This window comes from Arabidopsis lyrata (assembly GCF_000004255.2).
Source record: "Arabidopsis lyrata subsp. lyrata unplaced genomic scaffold ARALYscaffold_8, whole genome shotgun sequence".
In the NCBI taxonomy this organism is placed as follows: Eukaryota; Viridiplantae; Streptophyta; class Magnoliopsida; order Brassicales; family Brassicaceae; genus Arabidopsis; species Arabidopsis lyrata.
Genome location: NW_003302548.1, coordinates 4,273,704 through 4,290,752, shown reverse-complemented (window position 1 = coordinate 4,290,752; position 17,049 = coordinate 4,273,704). Strand labels below are relative to the sequence as shown.

The following is a 17,049-nucleotide window of genomic DNA, read 5'->3' as shown; positions in this document are numbered from 1 at the left end:
CAGTCCCTTTGAGTTGAGGAAAATCCTGGTGTCCAGGGCCCATTCGAGATAGTTTTCACCGGAGACCTTGAGGGCCTCGAACATGAAATTGATTTCATTAGGGGTTTTTGTTAAAATAATAGTTGGAAAACTTTCTATTTTAGGCAAGTTTCTATTTGAGCAAACTTTATATTTGAGGAATCTTTCTAAATGAGGAAAGTTTTCATTCCGGGTCATTTGCTATTTGAGGAAAGTTTCTATTTTAGGAAACCTTCTAAATGAGGAAAGTTTCTATTTTAGGAAACCTTCTAAATGAGGAAAGTTTCTATTTGAGGGAAACTTTCTAAATGAGGAAAGTTTCTATTTGAGGAAAACTTTCTAAATGAGGAAAGTTTCTATTTGAGGAAACTTTCTAAATGAGGAAAGTTTCTATTTGAGGAAACTTTCTAAATGAGGAAAGTTTTCATTCCGGGTCATTTGCTATTTGAGGAAAGTTTCTATTTTAGGAAACTTTCTCGGGAATCGTAAATTTTAAGGATACAGAACATAAGTTCGGTTTAATGGTTTAAAGTTGGACCGGAATATTAGATTCCGGTTTGGGCCGAATTGATTTCCGGTTTAGAATAACCAGTTTGAATCGGTTTACCCAGATTGAGATCCGGTTATTATTTTTGGAACCGGTTTGATAATCGGTTTAACCGATGAACCGAATTGATATTCGGGTTTAGGAGTTAACCGAGAATGATTTCCGGTTTAGGGGATACACGAAAATTGCGGTTTTGGATTTGATTTGATTTAGGTTTTAAGATTTCGGCCCTGGCTTAGTGTTTTCGATTTTGAGTGTTAGGTTTAAGTAATACAAGGTTTTTGATCTTTAAGCTTTTAAGGTTTTGTTTTTACCTTTCACCAATTGGGGTTGAACGAATTGAACCGGGAGCTTAAGACCTCGGTAACTCACGCTGTCGATGAACAGTACCGATGAACAGTATCGATGAACAGTATCGATGAACAGTATCGATGAACAGTATCGATGAACAGTATCGATGAACAGTGTCGATGAACAGTATCGGCGAACAGTGTCGGCGTGAACAGTGTTTTGCGATTTTTAGGGTTAGGGTTGTTAAGAGCAAACTCGTGCTGATAACGTGTTGTGAAACTTATTGTTTTCTCATTCCATTCCATGATAATGATACATATATATAGGCATATAAACCTAGGGTTTTAGAGTACATAATGAATAACCCTGATGGGCTTATTGGGCCCGGTTATAAGTCCAATATGATGTATTATAACATTACTAATATTATCCTAAAACATATAGGATGTAGATAAATTTATGGTTTGAACTTTGTAAGTTGATGTAGTCAACATAACATATAACATTACTGGGAAAAAAAATTACTAAACTATGTAAATATGTATTTGTTCTATCTTCTCTGTGTATTTTTTTTTTCTCTTACCCGTAGTAACAACTAACACGGAAGTTGCGACTAAAGTAACGAAGATCATAATTTGAATTATATAAGAAAAAGAAAATCATAAATTCACGAAATCTTGTACCCACTCAAAATGAAAAATTTATAGGATTCAATTCATTCATGATCTATGTGTTAGTAACTTTTTACGTGTTCTCTGACAGTGGTTAGCTAGGTTTGCAGAAGTTTCTTAGTTGAAGTCTTATTCCCAAAATAGTCGAAACAGCTTCAAAAAGATACATGTAGCTATGCGCCAATTACGAGAAAATAAAACACAAATTAGTTTGTTTACCAACAAATGTTTAATGGAATACGTACTTGTATACATCACATCGTGAAGATATATATTAGCTTTGGAAACATGAATTTAATCCCTAAATATATTGTATGTTTGATACGTATGGAAGGTACATAATATTATTTATTCAGCTCTATTAAGAAAAAATATATTTCGGTATTCTGAAATATATTTTTATTTGCATGCAATTTTATATACTTTAAACACTTTTAAATGTTTCAACAGTATTGAGAGTTCACATATAAGAGAAACAATATGACTTTATATTTCGACAATCCTTGACTAGTGTGAAACGAACGAATCAAAGATTCCGATGCCAATTATTATATATATAAGCTAAAGTTTATAACTTTTCTTTTCTGTGACATTTCATTTTAAAAGTAGGGGTAGGCCATCAATTATATTTACTATTAAATTGTCTTATGTGTAAAAGGTAATAATTATTGAATAATATAATTACACAATCGTCAACATACACACACGAATACACGATAGACTACAGAAGCAGTGTCGGTCCATATTCTATTTCAATATCTTTTTCGTTTTTTTGTGGTGAATGTAATAGAAAATAAGGTGAAAAATCAGAAAGGATTCGAATATTGGAATCTTGCGTAAGATTTGACTTTTCTTTGGAATTTTCCGTTAAGAATTAGACAATTTTTTGGTCTTCCCCTTTTATACCCCACCATGAATGTTACTTGAATGTTTTCTTATTGCTGCATCATTGCAGTAATTATGAAAACAAAAGAAATTAGTTTTTGGTATGTTTTTTTCTTAAAAGTTATAGTATCCAATGTTTAGATTTTTGTTATGTTGATTGTTATAAAATTTTACTTTTAATATATAACAACTATTTGTTTGTTGGTTAACAAAAATATTTCTTAAAAAAAATAGATGGATTGATTTTTTTTTTTGACATCTTTGGATCGACAAGGCCCGATCCATAGTCAATCCCTACTACGCGGGGTAACGCGACTTAGTGGAGACGTGGAGTCGAACTCCGGTGGAGAAAACGGAGTCAAGTGGACTTAACCACTTGACTAAAGGCACATCCCCGAATAGATGAATTGATTAGGATATATAAAATTTACAAAGACAAATGAAATCAACAAAACTTATACCCAAAAACATTTATAATTTTGCAGCTCAATTATTAGTAAATTTTACATGCAGTAAATGTTGTTATTTACTTAATTTGTTCTAGTCTACATACAATTCACATTCAAAATTTTACTTTCAAATGATATAGTAATTACACTAATACAAAGAAATAGACTACAAATACCATCATCAAGACTCGGTTCTTCGGCTAAGTACGTATCCACAAATTACCAAAAACAAATGTCGGTTATAATGGCTGAGGCTCTAGGGCTTCTATGGACAATAGAAAGTATTCAAACATTGGGTTTCCAAATTATCATTTTTGAGGTAGATTGAGTTGTCTCGGTTATATCAAGGTTTCGATCGAGTTAAGATATCATTCAACCAAATATTAGAGTTGAATGATATATCAGATCCAAACCTTTGATATAGATGCCAATATAAGTTGATTCATATATAATTGCCGATTCATTAGCTAAATATGCTTTAGGTCTAGAGTTGTATCATTATTCGATTGTTTTTGTGTGTTTACCAAATAAGCCGTCTCAAAAATTCGGTGAACAATGTTGACTTTTAAAAAATGCCATCTCATTTACTTAACTAAGGCGTCAATATGAAAATATAGCTTGCAAGTATGGTGTATTATATAAGCTATTATGTAAATACATAGTTAATAGTGGAAATGGAATGCATGTGCGCCTATACTTTTTGTTTTTCTTCTTCTTTTATTGAATTTGTGATTAGCAATGATTATTCTAGTTAAAGAAATGGACGTGTTATAAAAATCCTACTAACCTTTTTATTTTAAAACGTTTCCAATCATTAGTCTATGCCTCAAATAAAATTTTAAAATCCTAGTATTACTCTACTGAATCTCTTCAAACCATCTTTATCTCTTTAAACTTGTATTCGTCGTACTTATAGACTAGATTAGAAAAAATCGAATTGGATATATAATTACATATTCAATAATTACATATTGAATATAATTACATATTTGTTGTTAAGATGAATTGAATCATTAACCTGTCTCACGTTATCAGAAATAAAATAAAACTAACCACCCTCACCATTAAATTTTTCTTTCTTTAATATTTTCATTTTCTTAAAAATTTCTTGAATCTTATGGGTGACAATTAGTAGTTAATAACTATAAGTTTTTTATTTGAATGAATGGTAACATAACCCTAACGTATTTTTATGGTTGTGTGTTTAGTCAAGCCTATATTATCATCTAACAAGATACTATGTGCAGTACTAGAAAAACAATTTGAAATGATCAAATATTCAAAAGAAAAAAAAATCAATTTGTGTTCGTGAGATTAATCTGAAACTTGAAAAGATTCTATAATCAAGAACCTCATTACTACAACAAAGTCTACACCTAATTATTAAAATGCAACCGACAATCATGGTTAGATCATAAATCATATTCATAAACAAATAAATTGATTTAATAATTGGTAAATGGTAGTATATGTATAGTGAAGCAAATTATATCATCATTACATCGCATTAATTAAGATTACAATTTTATCTAGTTGGACGAAATTTCACTATCATAAAATATCAAATCAAATTAGTAATAAGAATTATCAAAAGCAACATTACTCCAAACCCAAAAGGTAGATCAAATAATATAATCATAACAGTTAATGCAAACAATTTTTTTTAATAAATCATAGTTAATGCAAATATATGTCAGGTTCTTACTTAAATTAAAAAAGTTCCCCACCACTAGTACATAAACAAACAATCAAACAAATTTTCAATTTTCCCACCAATCAAAAATTAACTTTTATATTTCGATTTCTATTTTAAATCTTTATATAAAAAATATTCTTGTAGTAAACGAGTCACACCGATCAAGAAAAATATTAATATAATCATATAAAGAGCCCAAGAAATCTCACCGAACTTTCATTTTACTCAAACTCTATCTTCTCTTTCCTCTGTTTTTCTTCTATACCAATCTCTCTCTCTCTCTCTTCTTTCTTCAAGAACTTTCAAAGTTTTACTCTTTTATTCTCCAATAGAGGATGAGATTGTTCTTATAGCTAGATAATGGATCTATCAAACCGTCACAATACTCTCCGGGATCTGAGCTTTCCACCGCCGCCGCCGCCACCTATCTTCCACCGTGCGAGCTCTACGGGGACGAGTTTTCCGATCTTAGCCGTCGCGGTGATCGGAATCTTAGCCACAGCATTCTTACTTGTAAGCTACTATGTTTTTGTTATCAAATGTTGTCTTAACTGGCACCGAATCGACATTCTTCATCGATTCTCGTTATCTCGAAGGCGACGCAACGACCAAGATCCTTTAATGGTTTACTCGCCAGAGCTTAGAAACCGCGGTCTTGATGAATCTGTCATTAGAGCAATCCCAATCTTTAAATTCAAGAAGAGAAATGACCAAAACGACGGCGTTTTTACAGGAGAAGGAGAAGAAGAGAAGAGTTCTCAAGAATGCTCTGTTTGTTTGAGTGAGTTTCAAGATGAGGAGAAGTTGAGGATTATTCCGAATTGTTGTCATTTGTTTCATATCGATTGTATCGATGTTTGGCTTCAGAACAATGCTAATTGCCCTTTGTGTAGAGCTAGGGTTTCTTGTGACACAAGTTTCCCTCCTGATCGGGTTTCTGCGCCGAGCTCTTCTCCCGAGAATCCGATTGTGGGATCTGGTACCGTCGTGGTAAGAGGTGAGAACGAGTATGTGGTCATTGAGCTGGGCAATAGCACCGGTAGTGACAGAGATAGTCCGAGAAGCGGAAAGTTACTTATGGAACAAGAAAGGTCAAAATCAGGTCACCTACTCACCGAAAACACTCAGAATTCGATCTGTCCATCTCCGAAGAAGTTTGACCGCGGAGGACTTCCAAGAAAATCGCGAAAGCTTCACAAGATGACGAGTATGGGAGACGAGTGCATCGACATAAGAAGAGGTATAGACGAACAGTTCGGTAGTATTCAGCCCATTAGAAGATCAATCTCAATGGATTCATCGGCGGATCGACAGCTTTACATGGCGGTTCAAGAGGCGATTCGGAAAAACCGCGAAGTTCCGGTGGTTGGAGACGGAGGAGGATGTAGTAGTAGTAGTGGCAATGTTAGTAATTCCAAAGTGAAGAGATCTTTCTTCTCTTTTGGGAGCAGTAGACGTTCTAGAAGTTCCTCTATATTGCCTCTTTATTTTGAACCCTAATGGGCCGCTTTGCTTCTTTGTTTTATTTTCTTGTTTCTTTCTACATTTGTATTTTATTATTTCATTTTTAATATTTTTGAGATGGATTTTTTAATTATTGGTCGGTGAGGTAGGAGGAGAAAATATAGGTGTGTTTAGATTTTAAAGTCAAAAAAGTTGAGTTGTATTATGAATGACAGAAAATTTTGGACTTTCTAAAGTTTGAAAAAATGAAAAATATTTCTTGTAATAAAACTCATGGAGGGCTTCACACTTCAACGTCAAAATCTCCTCCTCATATAATCAGTGTTCTAAAATACGCTATATGCTAGGCGTACGGTGGAGCACTATATAGCGTATAGACGTATATACGGTCGTTTATGCGGGGACTATTACGATAGATATTTTTTGTTAAATAAATAAATAAATATAAATATATATAATAACAATAAAACATAAGTATAGTAACATGATAAATACTATACATGAATACAAAAAAATTTCAAATTTTCAACTTACAAAATATTTTTAAAATTTTAAATAACTAATAAGCATAAAGATAATAGAAAAGAATGACAATAAAGTTATTTTATAGTTAATTATTATGATTAATTTTTTGAGAGCCAAACTAATAATTTGGTTAAATCATTTTTCCAAACATTAATAAAATTACATAGTTTTTGTTTTTGAGTATTTTTTAAAAAAGCGTCGTATATGCAGATTTCACCGTATAATCGCCGTATATACGAACCGTATAGCTTTCACCGTATTAAACAACTGTATAGCTATAATACAGTACGGCTTCCCACCGTACATCGTATATATGCCGTATATACGGCCGTACAGACCGTATTTTAAAACACTGCATATAATCAATGATATCCAAATTACAAAGAAACCATAATCTCCTTGGAATTTAATAGTTATGTCAGCGTAAGGCCATGATCAAGAAACCAAAATCTCCTTGAAAAATGTTTTATGTAACTGCTTCACTTTTGTTTCTTCACGTGTATATATTTTAAATTCATCTCTAAAGTCAAATTCTAAGCTATAAAAGATGTTTTTCAAGAGAGGATCGACATGAATGAAAGGGTATTTTAGTTAAAAAAACAAAAAAAAGTTTGTGTATTGAGTTGGACCAATGTTGCACCACTGTCCAAATTATATATTTCATATATTATCAATAAAAAATAATAGTATAATTACTATCCTGGAAAAAGGCTAATATAAGGTTGATGTTGTTTGTCAAGTCACTCCATAAATGTAATTAGACAAATTTGAAAAGCTACAAAACCTTATTGTTTACAATTTATGCATTAAATTTTCATAACTACCAGAAAATGTAACAGTTAACTAAGATATGTTTATATAAAATTTAAAAGTTTTTCAAAACTCAAAGCCATATTTGCAATTTTGGATGCATTTGATATCAAAATGACTAAAATAAACATGTCTTCATCATAATCACATAACTATTTTTTCCACCAAAACTGTAAATTTGCGTAGGTGAGAAAATTGGTCACAATCGCTAATTTGGTAAACGTGATTTTATTTCCAATGTCATGTTGCGCACAATTTTTTGTGTTTTTTAAATGTCGTAGTGCATATATATCAATTTTTCTCTTTAAACTGATTTGTTAATAGAATAGTTCACTTTTGAATTTTTTTTTTTTTTGTGTTTTTCGAGTTGTAAATCGAAATCTATTCAATTTTTTTTATGATAATATAAAATTTTGGTGCAAATTCGTAATTTGTTAAGTATGAAAAGATAAATCTATAAAAATATTAATATGATTTGTGTTATAATTTTATATGCAGGGTGGGAACCTGCTTATAAGCCCCTAACTGCTTGGCACATGTGTATGTATTGTCGTCCAGACCTTCTCGGGAAAATGCTTTCTTGCCCGGTAGGGAGATTTATGCTATGTCAAGTACTTTAGAGCATATTTAGAATTATGGAGTACTAGAAGAAACTTTCAGTGTGATTTTTTGCACTTCTAGACCTCCGTATGAAGTTTTTGGGTTTAGAGATATCAGAGAAAGGGTAAAATTAGTTAATACCTTTCAAGGTTAGAAGATGTTTTGCGTCTTCTTCGGGATCATCCAATAGGAGCCGATGTTGTTGTGTTCCTTGAATTATTTAGAGCAGTAGCTGATGTATATTACGGTCTTCTGACACAGAAAACTGCTTTTGAATGATACCACTCTGTGATAATGGAGTCAGTTACGTTTTATCGTGGAGATTTGGTTCTGATATGCAAGATGTCGAATGGTTTAAAAGCTGCTAATTTTGGATATGCTTTTGTGTCGTTGACAACCAAGTGTATGTTTGTCGGATCAGAATTTAGTGAAAAGCTAAGGTTCAGCAGACATTTATAATACTTAGAAGAAACATATCCAATATATTATTTTCTTGGATGAGTTTTACAATTCATTTAGCTAATGTTTTTAGTTGCGTTTAAGCAAACATCATATGATATCTGGATCTGGATAGAGCATTCATACTGGAAAAACGAATAACACCATTCATGATTTTGTTTGAATTATTTAAAGCCTTGGGGGTTTAACAAACTTGGTAAATCTCTTTGTACTAACTTGGCATTCTTTTATTTAGAAAATGAATGAAGTATTGAGCATGAACTCTAGTTTACACATATATATATATTACAATGTATATGTATGTATTATTATATCACCTTTCGCTCAAAAACATCAAGAAAACTCACTCAAAATCCTCAAAAAAAAAACAAACTTCTCTTTTTATCTATGATTTGTAAGTCAGACTTCACTAGTGTTGTTAAATTTTTGTGCATATGAAAATAGCACCATAAATAATTGATATCAACAATTTTGTTAAATTCTACGATCTATATATGAAAAATACACGGTAACACTGACAAAGATGGAATCAACAATGATGTTGAATCCATAACTTAGTGTCAAGAAGAAAGTCAATGGTTGTGCATATACTGCGAATACTGCAATGACAATGAAACTGTCGACCCATTTGGAATCTTTTTTGATCATGTATGCTAAGTCGACGCCCGAGCGGTTCATGGGGACGGACTGTAAATTCGTTAATTGATTACCATCTCAAACAACAAATCATAATTTTTGTATTCACTATAGTTTTCCTCCTACTCTTATTGAGGTTAATGTCTTATGGGCTTATGGCTATATATCATATATTTGTAGTAAACAAACAAAATCACTACAGAAACGCATTTATTGGATTGTCAAATGTACAAATTTATTGGAAAAACTGCAGAATTGCGAAATTAAAAAAACATAAATCCTAAAATTCAATATAAAATGAAGTAGATCGAGATTGAAAGATTCTTGGTTGAAAATGGATTTGAGATCATCAATTCGAAACTGAAGAATTCAGATAATTATCGATATTATTATCAAATTCAAAATAGGTGTTCTGAAATTTTATTGTGTACGTTATTTATTCATGTCTATTTTTAAATGTAACTAAAACTTTTTAAAACATCTTTGACACAAACTAATGAAAATTTAATGGACTCTGGCCCATTAAGACCTATTATGGTTATGGGTCACTCATATGGGTCACCCATATATGGATATTTTCAATTGTTTATTAGGCCTAAACCTGTCTTTCACAGAACCAAAAAAAAAAAAAAAAAAACTAAAACCCGAGAAATCTAAACCGGATTAAACCGAAGTCATTTCTTTTTGATGAGTCATCATCATCATCCTTAAGATCCAGAAATCAAAAGTTCTTTCCTTTTCATTTTCTCTGCTGTTACCGGACGATGAAGATTCTCGTCGCCGTTAAACGTGTCGTCGACTACGCCGTCAAAATCCGTGTCAAACCCGACAAGGTACACACAAAACCCATCTCTAAATCTCTCTGTAACCGTTGAATCACCATTAAAGTTTATTCCTTTATCGTTGAATCAGACTGGTGTAGAAACCCAAAATGTGAAGATGTCAATGAATCCATTTTGTGAGATCGCACTTGAGGAAGCTCTTCGAATCAAAGAAGCTGGTTTTGCTGAAGAGGTTATTGCAGTGAGTATTGGACCTTCACAATGTGTGGATACGCTTCGTACTGGTTTAGCTATGGGTGCTGATAGAGGAATTCATGTTGAGACCAATTCTAGTTTTCTTCCTTTGACGATTGCTAAGATCTTGAAGAGTTTAGCTGATGTTGAGAATCCTGGATTGATTTTCTTAGGGAAACAGGTATGTTTGGATATGATTTGAGTGGCAAGTTTTGAGCTTTGGTCATGACTCACGAATTTGATTGACAAGTTTTGAACTTTGGTCACGCGAGTCATGAATTTGATTGAGTATGCATCAAATCTCTAGATCTTGTTGTTGTGAAGTGAATCTTAGCTAAAGTTGAGGTTTTTCAGGTTTTAGAAGTGAATCTTTGTACAATGCTTTGAAAAATGTTGAATTTGCTTAATGTTTGGATGAAGTTTGATGTGAAGTTTATTGACTTAATACGTTTATTTGTTTCTGTAGGCGATAGATGATGATTGCAATCAAACAGGACAAATGGTTGCAGCTTTGCTTGGTTGGCCACAAGCAACATTTGCATCGAAGGTAACGAAGTAGTTCCCTTGAAAGCTTTTGGATCATATGTTAACTTTTATCTCTGCTCTCCAAGTTGTGAATGGTTGTTTATATGCTCTGCTCATTGTTGTTTAGTAGGTTGTGTTGGATAAAGATAAGAATGTTGCAACCGTGGATAGAGAAGTAGATGGAGGTCTTGAGACTCTTAATGTAGACTTACCTGCTGTGATAACGTAAGTTTTAGATTCTTTAGTTGAGGTTTATATGTATCATGCATCAACTAAGGTGTATATGTTTCAGTTAATCGGATTGTTCATCATTCTGTTAACTGCATTCTTTGTGGAACTCTTTATGTGATCTCACAGATTAAGCAAACTAGCATTTAGCTTTAGTAGAAAGGTGCAACAACTCTCGTTTTGTTTATAACAGCTTTTGATATTACAATGCAGAACTGATTTGAGGCTAAACCAACCAAGATATGCATCACTTCCTAACATAATGAAGGCGAAATCGAAGCCGATAAAGAAGATGACGGTGCAAGATCTGAAAGTAGACATTAAATCTGACATAGAGATCTTGGAAGTCACAGAGCCTCCAAAGAGGAAATCTGGCGTTATGGTTTCTTCAGTGGATGAGTTGATCGATAAGCTTAAAAATGAAGCTCATGTAGTTTGAAGGAAGAAACCTTTTATGTCTTTTTTTCCAATCTGCTACACACTTTGATCTTCTTATCTACGTTACTGTTTCAGGCATAAAGTGGAAGTAAATAAATAAATCAAGTGTGGATCTTGTTATTCAGAAATTCAATGTCTTCTCTACATAACATTCTTTCTTATTAATAAAATAGTTCATGTTTCTCCCCAGCGAGAAGAGAATAGCTTAACAGATGCAAAACACACACATGTATCTATTTTTAACTAAGCCAGACAAGTCTTTTCTTCATATCCTGAACTTAGACAAATGCGATTTTCCATCAAAGATGTCCGCAAGGTATCCTACAGTGTATTCTGGTATAGTGATGTCTCTGTACTTTGCAGGGTTTTCATCAGAAAGAAGCTCTTTTATCGGTCCATAAACCGTGGAATTTGGAAACACTCCCGAGCTAACAAAGCACGCAACTGAAATCCGCGGTCCTTCTCTGTTTGCACGTACCCTATGCTCCACGCTTAAGAACTTATCGTTTGTGATCAGCTGCAAAACAAAATGACTCAAATGTATTGGTAAAGAAAGACTCTGTTTTAAGTTAAAAGGATGCATCAATCGAACTTGCCTGCATGAAATCACCGATGCTGACGACAAGAGCTCCAGGAACAGGAGTTACATCTACCCAAGAATCTTGATGAAGAACTTGAAGACCACCGATTTGGTCTTGAAGAAGAATTGTTATGAAGGAATTGTCGGTGTGTTTACTTATGCCCAAAGTTAGGTCAGGTTGTGGGCAAGGTGGATAGTAATGGCAAAGCATAAGCAAACCCTTGAGACAATCCATGTTCTTAAGAATCTCAGAGTCTAAACCTAAAGCTTCTGAGAGAATTTGGAAAAGTAAACCTCCTAATTCCATTACATGCTTCGAGTAATCAATCACAACATCCCTAAGATCGTATCATCGTTAATTCAGAAACATCAAAACACGAAAAAGGCAAAATCAAAATTGCTAAATTTTTTACCTGCAAGCTAGTGGGATTTCCTCTGGCTTTAGAGGATCTTGAACACAAGTGTAACAAGTGAAAGAGTCTCTCCAATTCATAGGAGAAGAATGATAAATATCGAAGTTGGTGTTGTAAGCAAATCTTTTGTTGAAATCTTTAGCAAAGTACTGTTTCTTGATCTCTGGATCTTCTTCGTGAAATCTTCGAACTCCTTCTTTAATCTCTTCAAGAATAGTCAAAGGTATACCATGATTGATCACTTGGAAAACTCCCCAATTCTCAGCTGCTTCTTTGATCTTCGAAACGAGAACGTTTCTTGTAGAAGATATGTTGCCATCTCCGAGGTCGATGATTGGGACAGTGAGGTTAAAGCTGGAGATATCAGAAGGTTTGTTGTTAGATATAGTAGTAGAAGAAGGGACATGAAAGATTCGAGGAACTTCGGTTATTTTGGTATCGACGAGTCCTTTGACTCCTGTTTTCGACGAGACAAAAGCCTTGAGCTCGTTCAAACGACCGATTTCTCCAGATTTTTCTGTCATGATGTTCTATTTTTTCGAGAGAGGAAATAAAGACAGAAGTGTAGTCGTGAAGATAAGTGTTGAAGTTAGTGGTGGATCTGTATGACCCATTTTGCTCGTTGAGTGTGACTTGAGTGAGGAGGTATCATTGAGAACGACTTGTGCAAATAAGAAGAAGATTCAAACTTCAAAGGAATCGAAATCATCTTTTGTAACCAATGCCATCTCCTTCGTGGGCTATGATTCTCATGCATTGGGTTCAGTTTTTATTTGTGTCGTTGGGCCTATGGCCTTTTTGTTTGTATCATCAAAAGAACAAAAAGCTGCTATAAATATGAATACTGCTTAATGGCATTTTCAATGAATTTACTAGTAAACCTTAGGATTCATTCACGCGAGCAAAAAAAAAACTCCATCAAGCCTTGTGGTTTCTACAGTTTCTCTATCGAAAACAGATAATTTCATGACCTCGGATTCTTTGACATCGAGGCTTGTTGTTTCACGACAAAGATTCCTCCATCGTTTAAAACACTCGTTTGTACCGATTCTTTGAACAGCAACATAAAGATGATAAATACCAAAAGGTAATCAGAAAAATTAAAAATGTAAGTTCTTTTAATAAAAGATGATGTTATGCAGTAATAGATTTTTAAAAAATTAGAAATTATAATATGAGAGTTAAAATTTGTTATCCGATTAAGAAAGTGTGTTTAAGTACTGATATGTAGAATGTATTATTGAGCAAGTTTTGTATATGATAAAAAGGAAATTAATATGTTAAACAAATAAATTACATGTTTACTTTTTTGCATATTTTGCACTTATGTTTTTGATGTTTTCGTATTCTGGTTAGAAAAATAGGAATATTGGCAGCCATTGGATGGTCATGTAATGCATGAAGAGTTTTTTCCTAAGTATGTCATCACCCTACCGATGTACGAGAGGACGTGTTTCTGCTCTTTCAATCTCATTCATAATGACGTATTCCAAGACATTTTGCATACTAAACATGTAGAAAATAGGCTTTTTATTATAAGGTTTGGATTTAGAGCTTAAACTAGGTATAATTAAATCCACTAAGTTTAAACAAAAAAATCCTTTCTTGGTGTGCCGCAAATCTAGATGTGTCTCACAAAACTTAAAAGCTCTACGACTACAACTACCGAGCATATTTCAATATGTATTGAAGAAAAAAGTGTTCACAATATTTTTTATTTAAAACTCTATTGTAAAAATAATTGAACAGGTTTATAAACATATTGTGGTTTAGTTGATTTATTATTCAGCCCATATGTTTTGACCAAATATTGTCATCTCTTGACATTTTGCATCTTAAAAACAAAAATAAACAAGTTTTAGAAATAGAAAAAATTCGAGAAAAAAAACTTCCATGTTGAAACATTTTCCCAAATAAAACCTTCAACTTTTTTGTTTCCATATAATATCGCCAGTTGAAATATTTTTTCCAACTAAAACCTCCAATATAACCTTCAACTAATTAACTTTCCCTAAATAAAATTCGAGTCGTCAAATTTGAGCCTGAACAATGGTTGAATTTTGAAGATTAAATAAACGAGAAATATGTTATCAATGGCCATTTACTATTCGGAACGGAATTATAGTTGACCATTAGTCAACTATTGTTCGAGCTCAAGCCTAACAACTTGAAAGTTTATAAGCCAAAATTCATTAGTTTGAGGTCTTATAAGGGAACAACAAAAGTTGGAGGATTTATTTGGGAAAATTTTTTAATTTGAAGATTGTATATAGGAACAAAACTTTTTTGAAAGTTTGACTTAGAAAAATGTTTTAACTTGGCGGTTTTTTATGAGATTTTTCCATTAAAATGAAAAGTTGTTTGCATCTTGAGGAATCTAGTTTGTTAAAAAATAATTTTTTTTCTTCGGATGATATTTTCTCAAACTGTATGTACAAAACAATAAAAATCGTTTTCTCAATTAATAAGAGATCATACTTTATTTAGTTTCCAATATGCAAATTGAATTGGCTCCAAGAACCCAATGTGATATTCGATTGTGGTTGAGTAGCCAAAATATATCTCAACTCATAGCTTTCGACATAGTAAAGTATTTCATTAATAGTAAATTATAACAAGTAAATTTTTTTCTTAAAACTCTTTTAATGAACAAGGTTATATAGATATCATGATTTAGTTGATTTATGATAGATTCCTTGTCTTCTCACCATTTATTGATCTATAATAGCATATGTACATCCTAAGAGCGAAATAAACAAGTTCCAAAAATAATAGGTTAGCATATTCTTTACATTAAGATTGTTGAGTAATGTCATTTTGGTTCTCAAACCAAATTAAGAAAATGTAAGTGGAGTTATGTTTGAAAGATTAGTTAAGTTAACTAGTGGAATTGTTGTCAGGGCCGGCCCAAAGTTTTGTGATGCCTAAAGCCTACTAAAATTTGATGCTCATTTTACTAAAGAAAAAAACAAAAAAAATCTAAATTTTGCATAGTTCAAGATTTCGAACCCGCCACATTCAAGCTTTTGAAAAGACAAATACCACTGCACCACAAGATGTTTTTTTAATTATGACACCCGTAAAACTAAAAATAGATTTTGTTGCCTAAAGCACCTGCTTGTTGGGCTTTAGGTCTGAATCGACCCTGGTTGTTGTAATAGTATTCTAGTGATACTTGAAGTTGCTTGTAAGACTAAGCTATGTCTTAGAGTTGAATGAGAGTTGTTGTGTAATGGTTAGTAGAGTTACTATTGTCATGTCTATAAATGTGAGCTTGTATGATTGTGAACATTGATGTGGTGTAATGAAATGAGTTTGTTATAAGTCTTTTTATTTAATGTTCTCAAATATTTTCAAAACAAACACTAAGTATAGAACCAGACCGTGTAATGAAGAAAAGCTTTCAAAATGATCAAGGCAATTAAAATAACAAAGATCAAATAAAGAATTTCATACTACAAATCTGCATTTAAAGAGAAGACTATATTAAACATACTCATTAAGAAGATGTGACATCATTAAGAGAGATTATACTCTATATTTGTGAATTTGTCCCTAGGATTCATATACATCATAATCTAATGTTAACACTCCAATGCGATTGATGATTTTAAAACTTCAAAACATTAAAGCAACAAGGAAATTGGGCTATCAATCATAGAGTGACTTTTTAATTAATGTCTGGTTGACAAAAAAATTAAAGCAACAATGAAATTTGACCATCCAACAACGAGAATGTGTGTACAAGAGATTTACAAAATTGAAACTTTTTTTAATTATTTTCAATTAATAAAATATCAAACTTTTTGTAGTACTCTAATTTGCAAATTGAATTCGCTATGAGCATCCAATGATAGTGATATTTAATTGTGGTTAAGTAAGTAAAATACATCTCAACTAATATACTTTGACATACCTGAGTATTTCATTAGTGGTGTTCTAAAATTCTTCTGTCGTGGTGTTTACTATTTTTTCCATATTACTGTAAAGATAACACTTTAGAAAATGAAAAGTTGGTAGTTAATGATAAAAACTTACCTATGCAAAAAATAGATTTAACTTTATTCTTGAATCACATAAGAGAGATGAAAACATGTATCTTTGCACTAGTTGATTTGCTCTTGTAATGTGGAGATTACTAAATTTTTCTTTATTAACAACCTCGAGCATTCAATAAAAAATCCTCAACACTAAGATTGTGAGAAAAGATTGGAATTTTCAGTGGGCTGTGCAAACAAATTTATAACCCTAATTAGCGCAACTATTATGTAATCTCTAGGCATAGGAGTTCGGGTTCAGTTTGGGTTTTCGGGTTTAAGCCTCTAAGTTCCTTTTTTTTTTTTTTTTGTGAAACAAGCCTCTAAGTTCCATTCGAATATTTTATATATCCGGTTTGGGTTACTTCGATGCGTGTTCGAATATCCGAAATATCAAAAAAATTTAAAAAAATTGGTTAGATTTGAAAAACCTTTGGTTAAATTTTGAATATATATATACTAAGAATGTTTGGATATGAAATATGTAGTAATATTGAGACCAACTTTCCGGAACTCTAGAGCGAGAACAGAGACTAAGTCAAATACGACTATCTAGAGCTTAAAATATGTAAAACGCACAAATATCTATCTTTCACTCGGACAAGTCTTTTCTTCATATCCTGTATTCCTGTCATTAGACAAATACGACTTTTCTCCAATTTGGTCTTGAAGAAGAAGCGTGAGGAAAGAGTTATCGGTGTGTTTACTTATGCCCAAAGTTAGGTCCGGTTGTGGGCCAGGTGGATAGTAATGGCAGAGCA

General features: G+C 32.5%; 3 protein-coding genes across 3 annotated transcripts; 2 read left to right on the top strand and 1 right to left on the bottom strand.

Moving 5' to 3' along the window:
* The first annotated feature begins 4,535 nt into the window (after nucleotides 1–4,535).
* On the top strand, nucleotides 4,536–6,249 carry LOC9301498 (RING-H2 finger protein ATL16). Its single transcript, XM_021022417.1, has one exon. It carries the CDS (start codon nucleotides 4,918–4,920, stop codon nucleotides 6,055–6,057), a length of 1,140 nt encoding a protein of 379 aa, XP_020878076.1. The 5' UTR covers nucleotides 4,536–4,917; the 3' UTR covers nucleotides 6,058–6,249.
* Nucleotides 6,250–9,683: 3,434 nt separating this feature from the next.
* On the top strand, nucleotides 9,684–11,447 carry LOC9299728 (electron transfer flavoprotein subunit beta, mitochondrial). The gene is made up of 5 exons (XM_002865377.2): nucleotides 9,684–9,884; nucleotides 9,964–10,248; nucleotides 10,534–10,614; nucleotides 10,723–10,817; nucleotides 11,034–11,447. Exons 1-5 carry the CDS (start codon nucleotides 9,816–9,818, stop codon nucleotides 11,257–11,259), a joined length of 756 nt encoding a protein of 251 aa, XP_002865423.1. The 5' UTR covers nucleotides 9,684–9,815; the 3' UTR covers nucleotides 11,260–11,447.
* LOC9299727 (1-aminocyclopropane-1-carboxylate oxidase homolog 9) lies at nucleotides 11,356–12,861 on the bottom strand. Its single transcript, XM_002863605.2, has 3 exons — nucleotides 12,252–12,861; nucleotides 11,855–12,176; nucleotides 11,356–11,775 (listed from the first exon to the last, which is right to left on the bottom strand). Exons 1-3 carry the CDS (start codon nucleotides 12,773–12,775, stop codon nucleotides 11,524–11,526), a joined length of 1,098 nt encoding a protein of 365 aa, XP_002863651.1. The 5' UTR covers nucleotides 12,776–12,861; the 3' UTR covers nucleotides 11,356–11,523.
* Nucleotides 12,862–17,049: the final 4,188 nt, after the last annotated feature.